Here is a 20,846-nt window from a genome sequence, read left to right as displayed (position 1 = left end):
TCCCTCTCCCAGACAATCTACTCTGCTGCTCCTTCCTGGTTCCAATTCATTGGATAATACCTGCAATGAATGCAAACTAGGAAGAAGCAGTAGAATAGATTGACAGTTTATTTCAGTCTTAAATTTTTAAAATTTAAAAGAAAATAAAGCTCTTTTATTTTCTTTTTTCTTTTTAATTTTTGTATTTTTTTTTTTTCATTTTCGGTCATTTTATTTTTCGGTAAAGCAAAGAAAATACGGAAATGGCATTTTGTTTTGTCTTTGATTCTTCCGAAAATGAATGCACATATCTATACATTTAAATCTTATATTCAACTGTCTCAACACCTCCTTATCTACATTAATGTGGATTTGCTCTATTTTGCTGCTTGTTGTCTTATGTCTTAGAATATATGTTTTTAATTAACCTATGGTCTGCTAATGCAAATTATACTACATACTACTGTTCATCGTTCTCACAAATGATTGTTTCATTAGTTTTACCCACTGAGTGCCAAATAAGATTTGGTAGTTGTTTACTTCTGTTAATAAAATTACCCAATTCTCTTTAAGGTCTCGATACTCTAAAGCTCTCCACTGAGGAGAGATGATCTAACAAGTCTGGTCAGTATTGCCAGATCCCTCAAAAAATTTTAAAAACTCAAATTTTAATTGAGAGCTGTTTATCACGCTTTGCAGAAATTTGGATGTGAAGAAGAGACACTTACATTATAATATAAGGTCAAAAAAAATCTCTCCATGCTACCAAGGTTTTGATTATATGCTTTAGAACTTTGCAGAATGAGACTCCACTCCTGTTCCAAAATATCACTCCTGCATCTTCCTTTATACTGTTGCCTCTAGAGTGTCACAGCTTCTATCTATCACCACCAGTCATCAGTTAAGTTGCAAACTATGAAACATGGCTTTCTGTAAAACTATGTGAAGTGTTTCAAAAGTGTAAATGATCTTTTGCATTAGCATGTTTATCATATATTAAACATTTTGAATAAAAAATAAATAAGAATTCACTTAAATCACATATATGTTTGGGAAATACTCTACTTGTCAACTTAGAAATAATGCAATTATCAATAGGTGATATAATTTCAAATTAAGTGATAATACTTATTTGGACTATTCATTGTTTTACTGAGATAATCAACTCACTAGAGAACTATAAATAAAATAAAGTTGGTCAAATTAATATCACTTTTGAATATCATAAATACGCACACTAGGCATAAAAATATTAGTAAATATGTGGAACATTTTATAAGATCTGTACAACATAAGTTCCTGAGTGTAAGGTGGATTAAAATGGATATAATGTAGGTAAAAAAACTTCTGGCACCTTTAAGAAGGGATTATTATCTTGACAGAGATATTAATTTATATAATATATTATGGTAGTTTAAGAAAAACATGATATCATAAGTAGGGTACAATTATGTTTATATTGGCTTGCTAAGCTTTAATTTTTAAAAGTAGAATTAAAAGTGGAATAGTCAGGTTCTGTTACTTTGATTGCATTGTTATAAACCATACACCACATGCATCCATAAAATGTTACAAGCTTACAGTTATGTCTTAAGTTTGAAAAGTAAACATTGTAAATATTTGCAACAAATAGGCAATCTGTACAATTTAATCACTGGCAAGTAATGTGGCAATAAATGATCTTTGAATTGTAAGTGATTGCCATGAAAGCTTAAAGTGAAAGTAAATTTTTCAAGATACGAAAACATTTCTAGTATAATATAGTAACAAACATTGTAGTCGCTAACTTCTTTTTTCATAAAATTTTACATAATTTAAAATATTTATATATTTACGGTCGTAGTTTTCTGTTGCTTCCTCCGCCCCCTCGCTTTGTTCCGGCTTTCTGTTTTTTACTGATATCTGCGGTCCCACCCGCCGTATGCGTTACTAAGCGTGCCCGTTCTCAAGGTCTTAATTTATGCGCATGCGAAAACTTACAATCTCCGCTGAGATACATAATAACATTTATTGTTTAGTAACTTCATTTCATTCATTGTTTAGTAACTTTTTGTTTAGTAACTTTGCGGAGACCATCCTTACCATCTCGTTTCGTCATTGAGAGAATTCCCATAGACTAAAACGAGCATAACTTTATATGGTAAGAATATTACAAAAAAGAATAAAAATGTTTTTACAGTATGCTGGCATACACATCATTTGACAATCGATATCAGTTTATATTAGATTTTTAATGTTAACCCTTCGCTTTATTTAAAAATATCATATATTTAAAAAAGTTAAACTGGTTTTTTTTTTTGCAAAAACCAATAAGTGTTGATTGATCATAACAAATATATAATACTTCATGATTGTATGGTTTATTTAAAGTATTCGTCAGTGTCTTATTTGTATTTTAATAAAATCTTTGGTGAACAAATGGTTTAATAACTTCAAAGTTGTAAAAATAACTTGCTATATTATTTGAACAAAGGTCTCCATTTCAGCTAAAAGAAAAACAAAAAAAATATATACTTACTTAAAATAAGCAAGATAGCCAGCGATACAGTTCTTATCGATAGCTCCGTGTAAGAAAGATGAGGATATCTAGGGTATTCCCTTTCCAAATGCGCATGCGGCTTTCCTGAATGCGCTAGGAGAGACAGAGACAGTTTAGAGTTTGCAACATGCGCATTAGAAGTCGTGGGGGGTTATCATAGCGAGTTAGACTCCAAAAGGGGAACCAATCCGTTAGATACGGGTGAATACGACACGCTAAGATAAAAAAATTTAATGCAGGTGGAGGAACGCCGGTGTTCTGTGAAGGAACTTAACTTTTCAAAAGAGCGAACCATGTCACTTCCTGTGACGTTTCATCAGCTGTTGCTCTAATTTTGCCCCTAATACGCATGCGTGCCAGAGTCATCACATACCTGGCCGCATACGTTACGGTAAAACTATTTAGACTTGTGAAATTCTGAAACCATTATATAGCGCATGCGTGGCCTTTTCTATCATAAATGGGGGTGTTTTATTAAACAATGTTTATTCAACACTGTATGTGCATAAACAATGTTTATTCAACATTGTATGTGCATTATGGTGTGAAGCACAAATAAATGTATAGTTATGTAAAAATATTTATTTAAATATAACCTCAAACATGGAAACATTTTTATTGGTCCCTGCATGACAAACAGCCACTTGGACATCGCCACTGCATGTCGTATTCTGAAGTGCTTTGAATGTTTGTATGTGTTTGAGGTTTCTAAATAACTATACATTTATTTGTGTTTCACACCATAATGCACATACAGTGTTGAATAAACATTGTTCATTTATGCACATACAGTGTTGAATAAACATCGTTTAATAAAACACCCCCATTTATGATAGAAAAGGCCACTCATGCGCTATACAATGGTTTCAGAATTTCACAAGTCTAAATAGTTTTACCATGACGTATGAGGCCAGGTATGTGATGACGCTGGCACGCATGGGTATTAGGGGCAAAATGAGAGCAACAGCTGATGAAATGTCACAGGAAGTGACATGGTTCGCTCTTTTACAAAGTTCGGTCCCTTCACAGAACACCGCTAGACTTCGGCAAACTAAAATAGATAAAAAAAGTCATTTAGAAGTTGATTTTTTAAAAAAAAAAATAAATTCAACTAACCTTTATTTTGATTCTATATTACATTGCTTACTAATGATTACACTGACTTTACTTTCATTTTAACTATTGCAAACCCTGCCTTGGGTACATGTAAAATGATATCATAGACAATGAGTAGGCGGCGGGTATATCAGAATTGTTTGCACGTGCAGCATACATGGAGTACATTAATGGCAATTTAGAATGGCAAACTAATTTCATCTGAATAAGGTATGTCAAGTGATTATTTCCTCATTTGCAGAAGTGAATTTTAAGTGCAGGTAAACAACTTCTGTCGGAAAAATATGTGGTAGATAATGAATAGTGAATAAGGAACTTTCAAAATGTTTTTATAAGCACGGTAAAATGTGTGATGTTTGGTAAACCACCATAATGGGAGATTTATAAAATTGTATATTAGTTTAGAGATTACTTTGGAGTACATTTCAAGATATATATCTTGGTATTCAATATTTGGTTCTTACTGTTTAGATAATATGGTCTTGAAAAAGGCTTAAGTTATGAGCCGAAACGTTGATTTTATGGATGGAATGGATATTCTAATATGCAGAATAAAATATAATAAAAGTTTGCAAATAATAATACCTGTGGGTTCCTTCATATGTATGAAAAAGTTTGTGAATACTGGTAGAGGAGACACCCAGGCTTACAAAGAGTTATACAGCTTGGAGCAAGTGCATGGAGACTGCAGATTATATATAATATATATATATACAATTTCACTGAACAAATAAGACTTTCGTTTTTTCCTATATTGAACAAAAAAGGGACTAGTACCTTTTTCTCTCTGGAGTAGTGACCTTTTTAGCCTAAATAAAAACTATAGTGATATACAACTTCTTGGATCTTGCGGAATCGACATGAGTTAGGAGGTCTTTACGCTTTCCCACCCTCATCTTCCCTGGAAAGGGCAAATGTCCTGATCTTTGCCCTGCCCTGACTGTCCTGGTCCTGCACATAACATACAACTGTCCATCTTTGACCTATGAAACACCAATAATCCTGCACACTACATTTGCGTAACTGATTTTCTAGATACTATGTACTATGAGCTCATTGTGTCTAGCTGTATTTTTGATGATTCATTTTTACCTTTTTCAATAAATAGTTATTGGCCAATAGCTGAGTATGTTATATATAATTAACATTATTTAAGAGTATGGTCTAAAGACCACTGCTCCATAACATAAAATCAGGTTGATTGACAACCCCTGCTAGCGGCCGATTGGCCGCGAATCTGCAGGGGGCGGTATTGCACCAGCAGTTCACAAGAATGTATGTGCAGCAGACATGATACTCTACATCGTATTATGTCCGCTTGCACATTAATAAATTGACCCCTTGGTTTTACAGAATAGTTTTCTGTCATATAATAAGAGTCATATAATTATTAATGTCTTTGATAACATTCTGTTATTAAATGCTAAAATCAATATAAATCAAGTATTAAAGATATCTAATGTATCTACAGAAAAAATACATATTTTACTATGATTACTTATCTTGCTCAGCAGTAGATAGAAAAATACTGTTCTCCTTATACTTTAAAATTTCTTGTTTGTCTCCATTAGTCTACATGGCATGACCTTGTTATCACGTTAGCTGAAAGTATTGCATTAATATAATAAGTAAGGTAATGCCCTCCCTTCTCAGCTAGAACACATTAATCTAGGTTCACCTAATTATGATTTTTTTTTCCTCAAGTAGGTTAAACCTCTTTGATTTCTTTCTCATTTGATGACTCGTATTCAAAAAAAGGTGAAGAGATCTTATACATTTTAGATGCCATGCTGTGTACAAAAAATAAGTGATTCTTATAACTATAATGAAAACTCCTTAGTACAAATATCAAAGTCAGTCATTAATAATTAAGGAATAATACAATATGAAAAACTGAAATGAAAACAGAATCCTTAAAACTATAATGGTAAAATGCTACAAATGCATAAACATAAAATGGAAAGTAAACTATTTCCTTTAATGCATTACAATTGGGTGTTTTTAAATATATTTTGTTTTCATTCTTGTGTATATTTGCCTCTCTTCACCAACATGATTTTTAATGTTGTCCTTTCAGCTAGTGACAACTCTGCTTCTAGAGCTCAGTTGTGCACATATGCTGTGAAGGCCCATGCACCAGTAATCAAACACCATGCCTGCTCAGAGGTGCAAATTGCTTCTGGAAACATAATTTGTGTCATACAAGTCGCTACTGCAGTACTGCAGGGATGGGGAACCTTGGTCCTCCTAATATTTCAGAACTACATTACCCATGATGCTTTGGCACTCTTGAGTCCAGTTGAGCATCATGGAAAATGTAGTTCTGAAACATCTGGAGGGCCAAGGTTTCCTATCCCTACAGTACTGACTCTCTGAGAAGGTGTGATGTTTGAATACTGGTGCATAAACCTTCACATGATATGTGCGTTTGCCACAGAAAAACAGTAATAACTTTTCCTAGAAGCATTTTTGGTAATGGAAATATATTGCAAAATGTTTATATTTCAAATTGAAGTGCACCTATGCACAATTCATTTTTGACCTTTCTTTCCTTTTATTTATATAGTTATAATGCTATAATAGGTGCTTTTTCATATTCATAATATATGGTATTAGAGGTTAATGTCCCTTTAATCCTTGTGTCAAATTATAATTTTTTTTCAATGGGTGTATAAGTGTTTGACACAATATTAAAGGGGCATATTGGTCAAATTCAAACTTTCATAGTTCAAATACAGCAATTTACTTTTATTTTAAAAGAAACAGTAAACTCAAAATGAATACATATGTGCATCTGGGTCCTTCTTGAGGATTCGACTGCGGAAGTAAGCAGCCGCTCATTCCCTTCGTATATTTTCGTAGCCGGATTGATTCCTATAAAAGATTCCCACTCTAAGATCTGGATTTGCAAATATCTTAGAGTGGGGATCTTTTGCAGGAATCATTCCAGCTACAAAAATATCTGAAGAGAAAAACCGACTGCTAACTTCTGTATTAGGATCCTCACAAAAGTATCCAAATGCTTATATCTAAAAATAAAATGCACATGATTCAAACAGCATGGAATTTAAACCATTTAATGACCAGACCATTTTTCAATTTTATTACCATTAAGGACCAGGGCTGTTTTTACATTCCTGTGTGTTTAGCTGTAATTTTCCTCTTACTCATTTACTGTACCCACACAAATTATATATACAGTTTTTCTCGCCATTAAATGGACTTTCTAAAGATACCATTATTTTCATCATATCATATAACACAATGAAAAAATATTAAATATGATGAAAAAAATGAAAAAAACACACTTTTTCCCCCAAAATCTGTTACGCATCTACAACCACCAAAAACACTCATTCTAAATAGTTTCTAAATTTTGTTCTAAGTTTAGAAATATCCAATGTTTAAATGTCCTTTGCTTTTTTTGCAAGTTATTGGGCAATAAGTACAAGTAGCACTTTGCTATTTCCAAACCATTTTTTTGTAAAAAATTAGCGATAGTTACATTTTAACACTGATATCTGTCAGGAATCCCTGAATAACCCTTCACATGTATATATTTTTTTTAGTAGACAACCCAAAGTATTGATCTATGCCCATTTTGGTATATTTCATGCCACCATTTTACCGCCAAATGCGATCAAATAAAAAAAAAGTGAACTGTTCCATAATTTTAGGTTTCTCACTGAAATTATTTACTAACAGCTTGTACAATCATGGCACAAATGGTTGTAAATGCTTCTCCTGGATCCCTTTTGTTCAGAAATAGCAGACATATATGGCTTTGGCATTACTTTTTGGTAATTTGAAGGCCGCTAAATTCCGCTGCGCACCACACTTTAATTATGCCCAGAAGTGAAGGGGTTAATTAGGAAACTTGTAGGGTTAATTTTAGCTTTAGTGTAGAGATCAGCTTCCCCCCTGATCCCTCCCTGACCCCTCTCATACAGCTCTCTCTTCACTCCCCACCCCCCAAAAGTCACCCCCATCTTAAGTATTGGCAGAAAGTGTGCCAGTATAAAAGCAAAAGTTTTTTTTTAATATATATATATTTTCTGCAAGATAGTATCCCCCCTTGCCTCCTAACCTCCCTTATCCCCCCCCCCAAACAGCTCTTTAACCCTTCCCCCTCTACCTATTAGCCGCCATGTTAGGTACCAGCAGCTGTCTGCCAGTACTAATTTTGCTATGTTTTTGGCTATTTTTTTATATATATAGTATAGAAATAAACGTTTTTTCCATAGTGTCACTGCTCCACCTCATTACCCTACCACCCTACCCCATCCAAGATCATTTTTCTTACTAATTTTCCCCCTTCTCCCTCCTTCCCACTTCTCCCTCCTTCCCACTTACTATACTCTTTCCATAGTGTAAGCGATCCCACCCGCTCCCGCCCATTCCCGTAAGTTCCCACCCCCTCCTGCCGGTATTGCACCAGCAGTTCATAAGAATGTATGTGCAGCAGACATGATACCCTACATCGTATTATGTCCGCTCGCACATTAAAAAATTGACCCCTTGGTTTTACAGAATAGTTTTCAAAGAGTCATATAGTTCTTAATGTCTTTGATAACATTCTGTTATTAAATGCTAAAATTAATATAAATCATGTATTAAAGATATCTAATGTATCTACAGAAAAAAATACATATTTTACTATGATTACTTATCTTGCTCAGCAGTAGATAGAAAAATACTGTTCTCCTTATACTTTAAAATTTCTTGTTTGTCTCCATTAGTCTACATGGCATGACCTTGTTATCACGTTAGCTGAAAGTATTGCATTAATATAATAAGTAAGGTAATGCCCTCCCTTCTCAGCTAGAACACATTAATCTAGGTTCACCTAATTATGATTTTTTTTTCCTCAAGTAGGTTAAACCTCTTTGATTTCTTTCTCATTTGATGACTCGTATTCAAAAAAAGGTGAAGAGATCTTATACATTTTAGATGCCATGCTGTGTACAAAAAATAAGTGATTCTTATAACTATAATGAAAACTCCTTAGTACAAATATCAAAGTCAGTCATTAATAATTAAGGAATAATACAATATGAAAAACTGAAATGAAAACAGAATCCTTAAAACTATAATGGTAAAATGCTACAAATGCATAAATATAAAATGGAAAGTAAACTATTTCCTTTAATGCATTACAATTGTGTGTTTTTAAATATATTTTGTTTTCATTCTTGTGTATATTTGCCTCTCTCCACCAACATGATTTTTAATGTTGTCCTTTCAGCTAGTGACAACTCTGCTTCTAGAGATCAGTTGTGCACTATCATGAACTGTTACATTAAAGGGATGGAAAAGTCAAAAATGAATTGTGCATGAGTGCATTACAATTTGAAATAGAATTCATTTTGCAATATACTTTCATTTGCAAAACATTTCCTAGTAAAAGCTATTGCTGGTTTTCTGAGGCATACGGCACATATGCTGTGAAGGCCCATGCACCAGTAATCAAACACCATGCCTGCTCAGAGGTACAAATTGCTTCTGGAAACATATTTTGTGTCATACAAGTCACTACTGCAGTACTGCGGGGATGGGGAACCTTGGCCCTCCTAATGTTTCAGAACTACATTACCCATGATGCTTTAGCACTCTTGAGTCCAGTTGAGCATCATGGGAAATGTAGTTCTGAAACATCTGGAGGGCCAAGGTTCCCTATCCCTACAGTACTGACTCTCTGAGAAGGTGTGATGTTTGAATACTGGTGCATGAACCTTCACATGATTTGTGCGTATGCCACAGAAAAACATTAATAACTTTTCCTAGAAAATTTTTTGGTAATGGAAATATATTGCAAAATGTTTATATTTCAAATTGAAGTGCACCTATGCACAATTAATTTTTTACCTTTCTTTCCCTTTATTTATATAGTTATAATGCTATAATAGGTGCTTTTTCATATTCATAATATATGGTATTCGAGGTTAATGTCCCTTTAATCCTGGTGTCAAATTATAATTTTTTTTCAATGGGTGTATAAGTGTTTGACACAATATTAAAGGGGCATATTGGTCAAATTCAAACTTTCATAGTTCAAATACAGCAATTTACTTTTATTTTAAAAGAAACAGTAAAGTCAATATGAATACATATGTGCATCTGGGTCCTTCTTGAGGATTCGACTGCGGAAGTAAGCAGCCGCTCATTCCCTTCGTATATTTTCGTAGCCGGATTGATTCCTGTAAAAGATTCCCACTCTAAGATCTGGATTTGCACAAATCTTAGATTGGGGATCTTTTGCAGGAATCATTCCAGCTACAAAAATATCTGAAGGGAACGACCGACTGCTTAGTCTGCATTAGGATCCTCACAAAGTATCCAAATGCACATATCTAAAAATAAAACGTACATGATTTAAACAGCATGGGATTTTAACCCTTTAATGACCAGACAATTTTCAATTTTCTTACCATTAAGGACCAAGGCTGTTTTTACATTCCTGTGGTGTTTGTTTTTAGCTGTAATTTTCCTCTTACATATTTACTGTACCCACACATATTATATATCGTTTTTCTCGCCATTAAATGGACTTTCTAAAGATACCATTATTTTCCTCATATCATATAACTTACAATAAAAAAATATTAAATATGATGAAAAAAATGAAAAAAACACACTTTTTCTAACTTTTACCCCCAAAATCTGTTACACATCTACAACCACCAAAAACACTCATTCTAAATAGTTTCTAAATTTTGTTCTGAGTTTAGAAATATCCAATGTTTAAATGTCCTTTGCTTTTTTTTCAAGTTATTGGGCAATAAGTACAAGTAGCCCTTTGCTATTTCCAAATCATTTCTTTTGTAAAAAAATTAGCGATAGTTAAACTGATATCTGTCAGGAATCCCTGAATAACCTTTCACATGTATATATTTTTTTTAGTAGACAACCCAAAGTATTGATCTATGCCCATTTTTGTATATTTCATGCCACCATTTCACCGCCAAATGTCAAATTAAAAAAAAGTTAACTTTTTCATAATTTTAGGTTTTTCACTGAAATTATTTACAAACAGCTTGTACAATCATGGCACAAATGGTTGTAAATGCTTCTCTGGGATCCCCTTTGTTCAGAAATAGCAGACATATATGGCTTTGGCATTACTTTTTGGTAATTTGAAGGCCGCTAAATTCCACTGTGCACCACACTTTAATTATGCCCAGCAGTGAAGGGGTTAATTAGGAAACTTGTAGGGTTAATTTTAGCTTTAGTGTAGAGATCAGCTTCCCACCTGACACATCCTCACCCCCTGATCCCTCCCTGACCCCTCTCAAACAGCTCTTTTCACTCCCCCACCCCCCAAAAGTCACCCCCATCTTAAGTATTGGCAGAAAGTCTGCTAGTATAAAAACAAAAGTTTTTTTTAATATATATATATTTTTATGCAGGGTAGTATCCCCTCTTACCTCCCAACCCAAACAGCTCTTTAACCCTCCCCCCTCTACCTATTAGCCGCCATGTTAGGTACTGGCAGCTGTCTGCCAGTACTAATTTTGCTATTTTTTTTGGCTATTTTATATATATATAGTATAGAAATAAACGTTTTTTCCGTAGTGTAGCTGCTCCACCTCATTACCCTACCACCCTACCCCATCCAAGATCATTTTGCTTACTAATTTTCCCCTTCTCCCTCCTTCCCACTTACTATACTCTTTCCGTAGTGTAAGCGATCCCACCCGCTCCCGCCCACTCCCGCCAGCTCCCACACCCCTCCCACCCTCCTCCCACCTCCTCCAGTGATGGCCGCCCACTCGCCTCCCTCCTATCCCTCCCATGCCACCAACGATTGGCACCATCGCTGGTCGATGCAGAGAGGGCCACAGAGTGGCCCTCTCTGCATCGGTTTCTTAGAAAAGGGTATTGCACGATGCCTCAATATCGAAGCATCACTGCAATACCCTGAAAGCGTCTGGAAGCGTTTGTGATTGCTTCCAGTGCTTGAAACCCCAGAGGACCTGCCAGGCACGTCCTTGGTTGTTGACGACCGTTTTTTGTAGGACATGCCAGGCACGTCCTCGGTCATTGAGGGGTTAAACAACTTTTAAAAGTTATTTCTATTAACAAATTTGCTTTGTTCTCTTGATTTCTTTTGTTTAAGAGTAAAGCTAGGTATGCAATAGTTTGCAATAGTGAAATAATAAAATGCTCTAAAACATTAAAACATTTTGCTTTTGCACTTTTATCTACCTTTAAGCAATTGTTATTCATCAATGCATTGAAACAATGACCAACTGCTGTTTTGATTTTTTTCCCACAGAAAACTTTTCTTTACGGATTATGGAAATGTTGCAAAAGTTGAGAGATGTAATTTGGATGGAATGAATCGGACAAGATTAATATTAACCAAAATTGAACAACCAACTGCCCTAACACTAGATCTAGTAAATAAATTGGTTTATTGGGCAGATGTTTATTTGGACTACATTGAGGTCGCTGATTATGAAGGAAGGAACAGGCAATTGATAATACATGGAAAAGAAGTAAGTACATAAACATTACAGCTGATATCCATAATTAATATGAAGTGTATTGCAAGATAGATAGACAGACAAATAGAATATTTCTGTCTTTTATTATAATAGTATTTTAATACAATGTAAATAAATAAAAAAAAATATATTGCATTTATAAATAGTTATTGTTTTTTACTGGAATTGAATAACATTTTGAGCTGCTTTGGTTGGCCTTGGAGCTGGGACTTCCATGTCTGGTCCTGTAGCTGAATGCAGCATCTCATCACAGTCAGCTGTTTTGACTAGTTACTTATCCTCTATAAAACCTTTTTATTTTAACTTTGAGATTTTTGATGAATATTCCACACTGATCTGAAAGAGCATAGGGTTGTTGTTCTCAATGCCAGATAAAAGGCAATGCTATCTGCATTATTTACCTAGATTTATCTGAATATGAGACCTTTAAATTTGCTTATGGCGATAATTATGATATAAAAATGTATAATATTTACTCTTATATTCTTCTCTGGATGATTCGGACAAAGTTGTCACTGGTATTTAGAATAATGCAGTCACCTAGCAATAGAAACCAGCACTGTCTATACCTCAAAGCACTCAAAGTGTTTTCTCAAAGACTGTATCTGGGCCATAAATGTTATCACTATTGTGCTTTGAATTTGTAAAGTTAAAGAGACAGTAATGTCAAAATTAAACTTTCATTATTCAGACAGAACATTTAATTTTAAACAACTTTCCAATTTACTTCTATTATCAATTTTGCTTAGATATTCTAGGTTAGTTTTCTAAACATTTGCTCAAGAAAAATATATAAAATCACATGACAGAAATATTTCATAATGAAATTAATCATTCGAGCTCAGTCACAACTGTATAGGGCTGCGTGCTGCGATATACTCAGATATATCCCAATCAAGATTGCTGCTCTGTTGGAATTCTCTAAGCCCAGCACTTCCAAAAATAACAGAACTGGACCTATAATGATATCTCTTTTTTTAAGATAAAACAAGCTTCTGTGGTAACTACTGATCTGGCCACTTTTGGGCCAACTATAACTCAAGAAACATATCTAATAATAGTTACATAGGGACTATTCTTGGGCCACTGATAGAACATTTAAGCTGAACATATAATAATATAAATTTTGGGTGGTTACTTAGGTTAAAAATAGTATCAAGTAAATATCAGTAGCACTAAGCATAGTTTGACAACCATGGTTATATATAAATAAAATTAAAAAAATTAAAAACTTGCTCTAGGCTGTAGAGGCTAGATTGAAAGTTCATGGATGCTTAAGGCAGCTATTCCCTCCGGTATTCACCACGCTCTGATGGTCAACACCTCTATTATAGTTAGTACTAGAGATCTGTGCACTAGGATAGCACCAAACTAAGATAATGTAAGATACAATAAGATACATCTCCCCAAGGCTGAGGCATGGCTTATACTCTAGAGAATATATATATTTTAAGAAAAGGGTCAGGCTCATATGTTTGACTGAGGTTTAAAAACACCTTTTGTAGGAGCATTTATGCTGCCTATCTAATATTCCCAGGTTGGGGGGGGGGCACTAATGTATAGTTAGCTCGAAGGGTACCTACTATTTATGCTAAATAAATATGTTCTGTCTAGTAGGCTGCAGGTGCTAACATAAAGTACAACCAACCCCAGTTTGAGGAGGCAATAAAGAAAACTAGCAGCCTAATCTCATAACAAAGCTTTAGATGATAGAATTAACATTGATCTATGAATACCTAGGTGGCATATACTATATATAATGGAACCTCATTTTAAATAGTTGTAAGATACAAATGATCTAGTCCCATATCACAAATTCAGGCTTAAAAAAAAGAGTCATCAATATTATATGGGGAATCAAATGTCGCTACGAGGCAGTCCAAATGCCAGATTTTAAAAAGTAGCTATCAGTGTGAAGTTACCCAATCCCCAATCGGGTGAAAGAAAGCTCCCTTTTAGTGTGGCAAGGCCTAAAGATGGAGTATAGGGTGGAGAAGCTCTGTCAAGGGTTTTTCCCCTGGTTACTTTGAACCGCCAGAAGCAAGGAGCGAGGGTGGGTGAATGCAAGCGTAATCCTGTCTGTCTTAGGTGAAGAGGAACTCTCAGGGGAGCCAAAAAGAGGCAAGGTGTAAATGTGGGTAGATATCTGTAAGTTTGAATCCATCTCAGGTGATAGGGGCCTCCTGAGGGAGTTGAAGACACCGGTCATCACCAGGTCTATGTATGTCACTTTGTAAGACTTCGGGTGGCCGGCCGTATCCACCCCCACTGGTGTTTGTTTCCCCCAAGATGCTCTCCCAGTCTCCAACTCCCTGGCACCGCAAGGTGGCCTCCTGCTGAGTCGTATGTGGCTGCTGCCCCAGGGCTAAGATATACTGGGTGGTCTCTGTCTCACTGGGAAGAGACTGTAAACTGTCATGCTGCATACTCAGCGCCAATGTGGCCACCATTTATAGCTCCATTTTCGGCTGTTGCTGAGGGCTGGCCTTCATTAGAGATAGAAGGTGAGCAAAATTATTGTCTAATTTCTGAGCCATGGCTGCCAAGAGGGCTTGTATTGTGTTACACTATGCCCCATCCATGTCTCCCAGTGCCTTCACTGCCCAGTAGAATAGCTAGGAAGTTCAGCGGCACCCGGTGAACCAGGGGGGGTGGGTTATAATAATAATAGAAAGCCGCTGCCTTGCCTGTCTGAAAGAGCTTTGCAGTGGATCTGTAGATACAATCCACATGAAAGAAGTATTGACAGATTCAGTGCAGCTTCATAAAACCAGATCTACGAGAAAGGATTATGGTTTCTGAGTTGCGGATTATATAATCTATGCAATCTCCTTTAGGGATCTGGAGCTGTTAGAAAGTGCATCTGGACATGGCGGCTACTAGGACATGCCCCGGCCTTTTTATTTTTATTATTGAAATATTATTTTTTTCCAGATGGAAACCGAAAAACTTTTTAGTAGCATAATTCAAGATATTTTTAGAATCGTAATCTTTATATCACTAAACACTTTCCTCTTTTTAACAAAGTACAAAGAAGATGGTATAGAAAATACATGACTAGAGATGGTATTAATTCATATTATTCATTAATTCAATACAATTCATAAAAACACAACCCAGTAAATTGTATTATCTGCCATAATAATAATAGTTCTAGGGCATTTTAGGACTGTGTGTGCCCTAAATGCCCTATGCTCAGCTTGTGTTTTTATATATAGACTGGTATAGACAAAGCTTGTTGCCTTAGTCCCACCCAGTTGCCAGCATAATTATTTGTGCATGATACTTCTCACTGCCTTGCTGTGTCTGTGAGCCAGGTCAGGGCCTGTCATTACCCCCCCCCCCCTCCCCAGCATTACTTAAAAATCCCCCTCACATGGTTGGCTCTATAGGCTGCTAAATGATTCCCTTGTATGATACACTTGTGTTTAGTGACAGTTTCATAAAGCCTCACACCTTGGTAGGTAATAAGTGTTCATGGATTTTTGGAACTCATAGTGAAATGGCACTGTTCTTGGGGTCAGTATGTGTCTTGTTACCTCATCTCTGCATATTCTTGTCCTCTAAAATATACTTGCATACTGCCCCCTTAGTGTTATCACCTGGTGTCCATCTGTATACATGTAATCTTGAGTTTACCTGTATCCTATCCCTTAGGCAACAACATAACTACAGGGGTCTCAATACTAGACCCACACATCTCTACAGGTTCCTAGGCTCCAACTGCATAATGTCTGACAACTGTGTATCATGTGAGCCCTTGCCCTCTCCAAAAGAGGGATTACAGTATATGAACATTATTTGAATTTCTCTTTAAGGTGGTAGGGTCTCCAAGCTTGCTGCCACAGTGTTGTTATACAGAAAAACCTGCCATAATATTTGCTCAGGAAGACTGCTTAAAGTAACAGTATACACCAATGTTTATATAACTGCATGTAATAGACACTACTATAAAGAATATTATGCACAGATACTGAAATAAAATTCCAGTATAAAACTGTTTAAAACGTACTTAAAAGCTCCCAGTTTATCTCTGTTGAAAAGGTTAGATGGGTAACCCACTGAAAGTGGTTGTATAGCAAAAAGAGCAGGCACCCCCCCCCCCCTCTCCTGCATATGAAAATAATAATTACACAAACAGTAGCAAACTGGAGTCTGTAAACTTTGGGGCTTGGTTAAGAGTTTGAAAATCAGCGCAATGTTATTTAAGAAAAAAGCAAAAGTATACATTTAAAAAAAAAAAATCTGTATAGGCTATATAAATGGAGCCTCCAAAAAACATTTATGCAAAGAAAAATCTAGTGTATAATGTTCCTTTAAGTGCAAAATTCTCTACTATGAACTAATCAAGGGGGAGGATGACAGTCACCAAGAAGTAGCTCCTCTTGATTGTGTTAGTTGATCTCTGTAGGTGCCTGTTTTTTGTGTGTTAAGGTCTGGGGTGCTTTGAGTGTGTATGTGGGTGCCTGTGGATATCGGTGTGTGTTATTTATTTTTTGTGCAGCTTATATGTGATGACAAGTGCTCAGGTGCCTGTTATTTTGAGTGACTGAGACTACACAGGCTGCATGAGCAGCCAGTGGTTATTATTTATTTAATTGTTAACTTCAAAAGCTTCTTTTTTCCACCTAACTCCACTTGTTTTACCATATCATCTACAAAATACAGATATTTAATCTTTTCCATTTAAAAAGTCCAGCCCCTTTAAAGCCCTTAGAAACCCTATGTAGGGAGTGTATTTGACTGCTCTATTTATCAAAGCCCAGCCAAAAGAGAAAATGAAGGGGGGGGGGGTGGAAGAACAGACAATACCAATTAAGATTATAAATCTTTTATTATAAAATATATATACACTAAAATAATGTGGTTTTACTTGCAAACTAACATAGTTTTCATTGCAACATTCTTATAGTCTGAAATTTACAATCACTTTAAACTAATGCATTAGACTTCTCAGTTTTTGGGTATATTTAAATACCAAAAGTAGAGGGGGGCTGGCCACTCTATATAGCCCTATAGGTACATAAACCGTATGCTTACAAAACATCTTTTTGTTTTCATGTTTGTGAAGGCATTGTCCATGTACCTTTCCATTATTAGCTGTTCTTATCACTCAGAGGCTGATTCTCTAAACCTCTCAGAGCTCAAGAGATTCTATAAAAAAATCTTACCAGTACTATAAAGCCCTTATCATAATTCTTTAGGAACAGTTTGTACCTTGAGGACAGGGTGTTTTACAAACGGGTGTTTCCTGCATTTACAGTAAGTGTGTGAAGGCAATACATACATTACAAAAATTGTAGATTAAAAATGGGATAAAACTAATAAATTAAATATTGAAATAAAAATACGCAGGGGCCTATCTATCAAGCTCCGTATGGAGCATTAGGGCCCGTGTTTCTGGCGAGCCTTCAGGCTGGCCAGAAACACCAGTTATGAAGCAGCGGTCTAAAGACCGCTGCTCCATAACCTGTCCGCCTGCTCTGAGGAGGCGGACAGACATCGCCGCAATTTAACCCAATCGAATATGATTGGGTTGATTGACACCCCCTGCTAGCTCCCCCCTGCTAGCGGCCGCAAATCTGCAGGGGGTGGTGTTGCACTAGCAGTTCACAAGAGCTCCTGGTGCAATGCTGAAGGCAGAGAGTGTATTGCTCTCCGCATTCAGCGAGGTCTGTCGGACATGATCCGCAATGTCAGATCATGTCCAACAGGCCTTTCATAAATAGGCCCCACAGTATGAAACTGTATTGATTGATTGCATTTAAAACAGTAATAAAATTGTTTTGCAAAAATTGTAGTTGGTGCACATGCAAAAAAATGCTGTGACATTTATTTTTATAATACGAAATCCAACCGTTATTTCCTTATTGCAAAACACGTTTCCACACCTTTGGTAGTGGGCTGAAGAGGGGAGTTCCATGAATGTAGCTGAAATATCTCCTCTAAATCTGGGGTATTTTTTTTCTCACAAACTACAAGGTGGCAAAATTGTGTGAAAATACAGAAAATCCTAATATAAGCACCTGCATTCAAAAATAAATGTGATTGCAAGATACTACAGGCTGAGTAATCAGCCTTGTATTGGCTGCAGGATTTACATTTTAAAATAGGATTTAAATGTTAAAATACACTTCCTGCATCCTGCTATCTTTGTTCTACACAGCAAAGTTTCCCTTTCCAGTGAGCTCCTTGACTTTCTATAGGAGACAGCTTGCAATTTGTAGGGTCAGCCCCATTTTTTAACCCTTTAATGACCACAGCACTTTTCCATTTTCTGTCCGTTTGGGACCAAGGCTATTTTTAAATGTTTGCGGTGTTTGTGTTTAGCTGTAATTTTCCTCTTACTCATTTACTGTACCCACACATATTATATACCGTTTCTCTCGCCATTAAATGGACTTTCTAAAGATACCATTATTTTCATCATATCTTATTATTTACTATAAAAAAAAAGATAAAATATGAGGAAAAAATGGAAAAAAACACACTTTTTTAACTTTGACCCCCAAAATCTTTTACACATCTACAACCACCAAAAAAAAAACATGCTAAACGATTTCTAAATTTTGTCCTGAGTTTAGAAATACCCAATGTTTACATGTTCTTTACTTTTTTTGCAAGTTATAGGTCCATAAATACAAGTAGCACTTTGCTATTTCCAATCCACTTTTTTTCAAAATTAGCGCTAGTTACATTGGAACACTAATATCTTTCAGGAATCCTTGAATATCCATTGACATGTATATATATTTTTTTAGAAGACATCCCAAAGTATTGATCTAGGCCCATTTTGGTATATTTCTTGCCACCATTTCACCGCCAAATGCGATCAAATAAAAAAAATTGTTCACTTTTTCACAAATTTTTTCACAAACTTTAGGTTTCTCACTGAAATAATTTACAAACAGCTTGTTCAATTATGGCATAAATGGTTGTAAATGCTTCTCTGCGATCCCCTTTGTTCATAAATAGCAGACATATATGGCTTTGGCTTTGCTTTTTAATAATTAGAAGGCTGCTAAATGCCACTGCGCACCACATGTGTATTATGCCCAGCAGTGAAGGGATTAATTAGGGAGCATGCAAAGAGCTTCTAGGGTTAATTTTAGATTTAGTGTAGTGTAGTAGACAACCCCAAGTATTGATTTAGGCCCATTTTGGTATATTTCATGCCACCATTTCACCGCCAAATGCGATCAAATTAAAAAAAACGCAAAATTTTTAACAATTTTAGGTTTCTCACTGAAATTATTTACAAACAGCTTGTGCAATTATGGCACAAATGGTTGTAAATGCTTCTCTGGGATCCCCTTTGTTCAGAAATAGCAGACATATATGACTTTGGCGTTGCTTTTTGGTAATTAGAAGGCCGCTAAATACTGCTACACATCACATGTGTATTATGGCTAGCAGTGAAGGGGTTAATTAGGTAGTTTGTAGGGAGCTTGCAGGGTTAATTTTAGCTTTAGTGTAGAGATCAGCCTCCCACCTAACACATCCCACCCCCTGATCCCTCCCAAACAGCTCCCTTCCCTCCCCCACCCCACAATTGTCCCCGCCATCTTAAGTACTGGCAGAAAGTCTGCTACTACTAAAATAAAAGGTTTTTTAGTTTTTTTAAAAAATGTTTATAGCATATTTACATATGCTGCTGTGTACGATCCCCCCTTAGCCCCCAACCTCCCTGATCCGCCCCAAAACAGCTCTCTAACCCTCCCCCTCTGCATTATTGGGGGCCATCTTGGGTACTGGCAGCTGTCTGCCAGTACCCAACTTGCAGAAAAAAATGTTTTTTTTTTTGTTTCTGGTTTTTTTTTCTGTAGTGTAGCTTCCCTCCCCCCACAGACCAACCCCCACACCTTGATTGATTGATTTTTTTAAAACTTGTATTCCCTTTTTGTAGCATTTTATTAAACTTTTTGCTGTAGTGTAGCGTTTCCCACCCGCTCCCTCCCCGTGCACGCGCCCGCCCCCCGCCCTCCCGTGCACGCGCGTGCACCCGTGCACGCCCCCGGACATCCCCGCCCACGATCCTGCCCCCCTCCACATCACCAGTGCCAACGATGGCCGCCACCCGCCTCCCGGTCCGGCTCCCACCCACCAACGAGGAAAGCCACCGATCTTCGCTGCAGAGAGGGCCACAGAGTGGCTCTCTCTGCACTGGATGGCTTAAAAAGGTTATTGCAGGATGCCTCCATATCGAGGCATCACTGCAATAACCAGAAAGCAGCTGGAAGCGAGCAGGATCGCTTCCAGCTGCTTTCCACACCGAGGACGTGCATGGTACGTCCTCAGGCGTTAACTGCCTTTTTTTTGAGGACGTACCCTGCACGTCCTCGGTCGTTAAGGGGTTAAAGAATTCCATGAGGGCAGACCCTGTGAGTGTCAGCATTGTTTTTCATGTCAGAAATTGTGTAGTTTAGATAATTGGGCCTCCAGTGAAAAACTGAATATCTCTTATTATTTGTATTCAAATGTCTTTTCTTGCAATTTAAATATCAGTATAAACAATTCAACATTTTTTTTTAATCTTTTTTTTTTTTATGTTAAAAATACATTTGACATGATTTTTTTTGTATTGATTTGTTTTGCCATGGAAAGGGGAGTTTTAAAATGTGAAGTTTTAATTATGAGTATTATTAAAGGAAAACATCTCTTGGGTGATAGGGGTCTAAGGTTGGGAGGGTTTTGGTAGGTGGCTC

The 20,846-nt window shown here is 36.3% G+C and overlaps 1 protein-coding gene across 1 annotated transcript in view; it reads left to right on the top strand.

The window, feature by feature from the left end:
- Positions 1-20,846, top strand: part of LRP1B (LDL receptor related protein 1B) — a 2,715,774-nt gene that overhangs the window by 1,286,810 nt on the left and 1,408,118 nt on the right. The window contains exon 8 of the mRNA XM_053698264.1: positions 11,910-12,132. Coding sequence (XP_053554239.1) covers positions 11,910-12,132 — 223 coding nt within the window. The remainder of the gene's footprint in view (positions 1-11,909; positions 12,133-20,846) is intronic.

Source organism: Bombina bombina, chromosome 1, assembly GCF_027579735.1.
Source record: "Bombina bombina isolate aBomBom1 chromosome 1, aBomBom1.pri, whole genome shotgun sequence".
Classification (NCBI taxonomy): Eukaryota; Metazoa; Chordata; class Amphibia; order Anura; family Bombinatoridae; genus Bombina; species Bombina bombina.
Note: the sequence above shows the minus strand (reverse complement) of the source record. Positions and strands in the feature narration are given on the sequence as shown.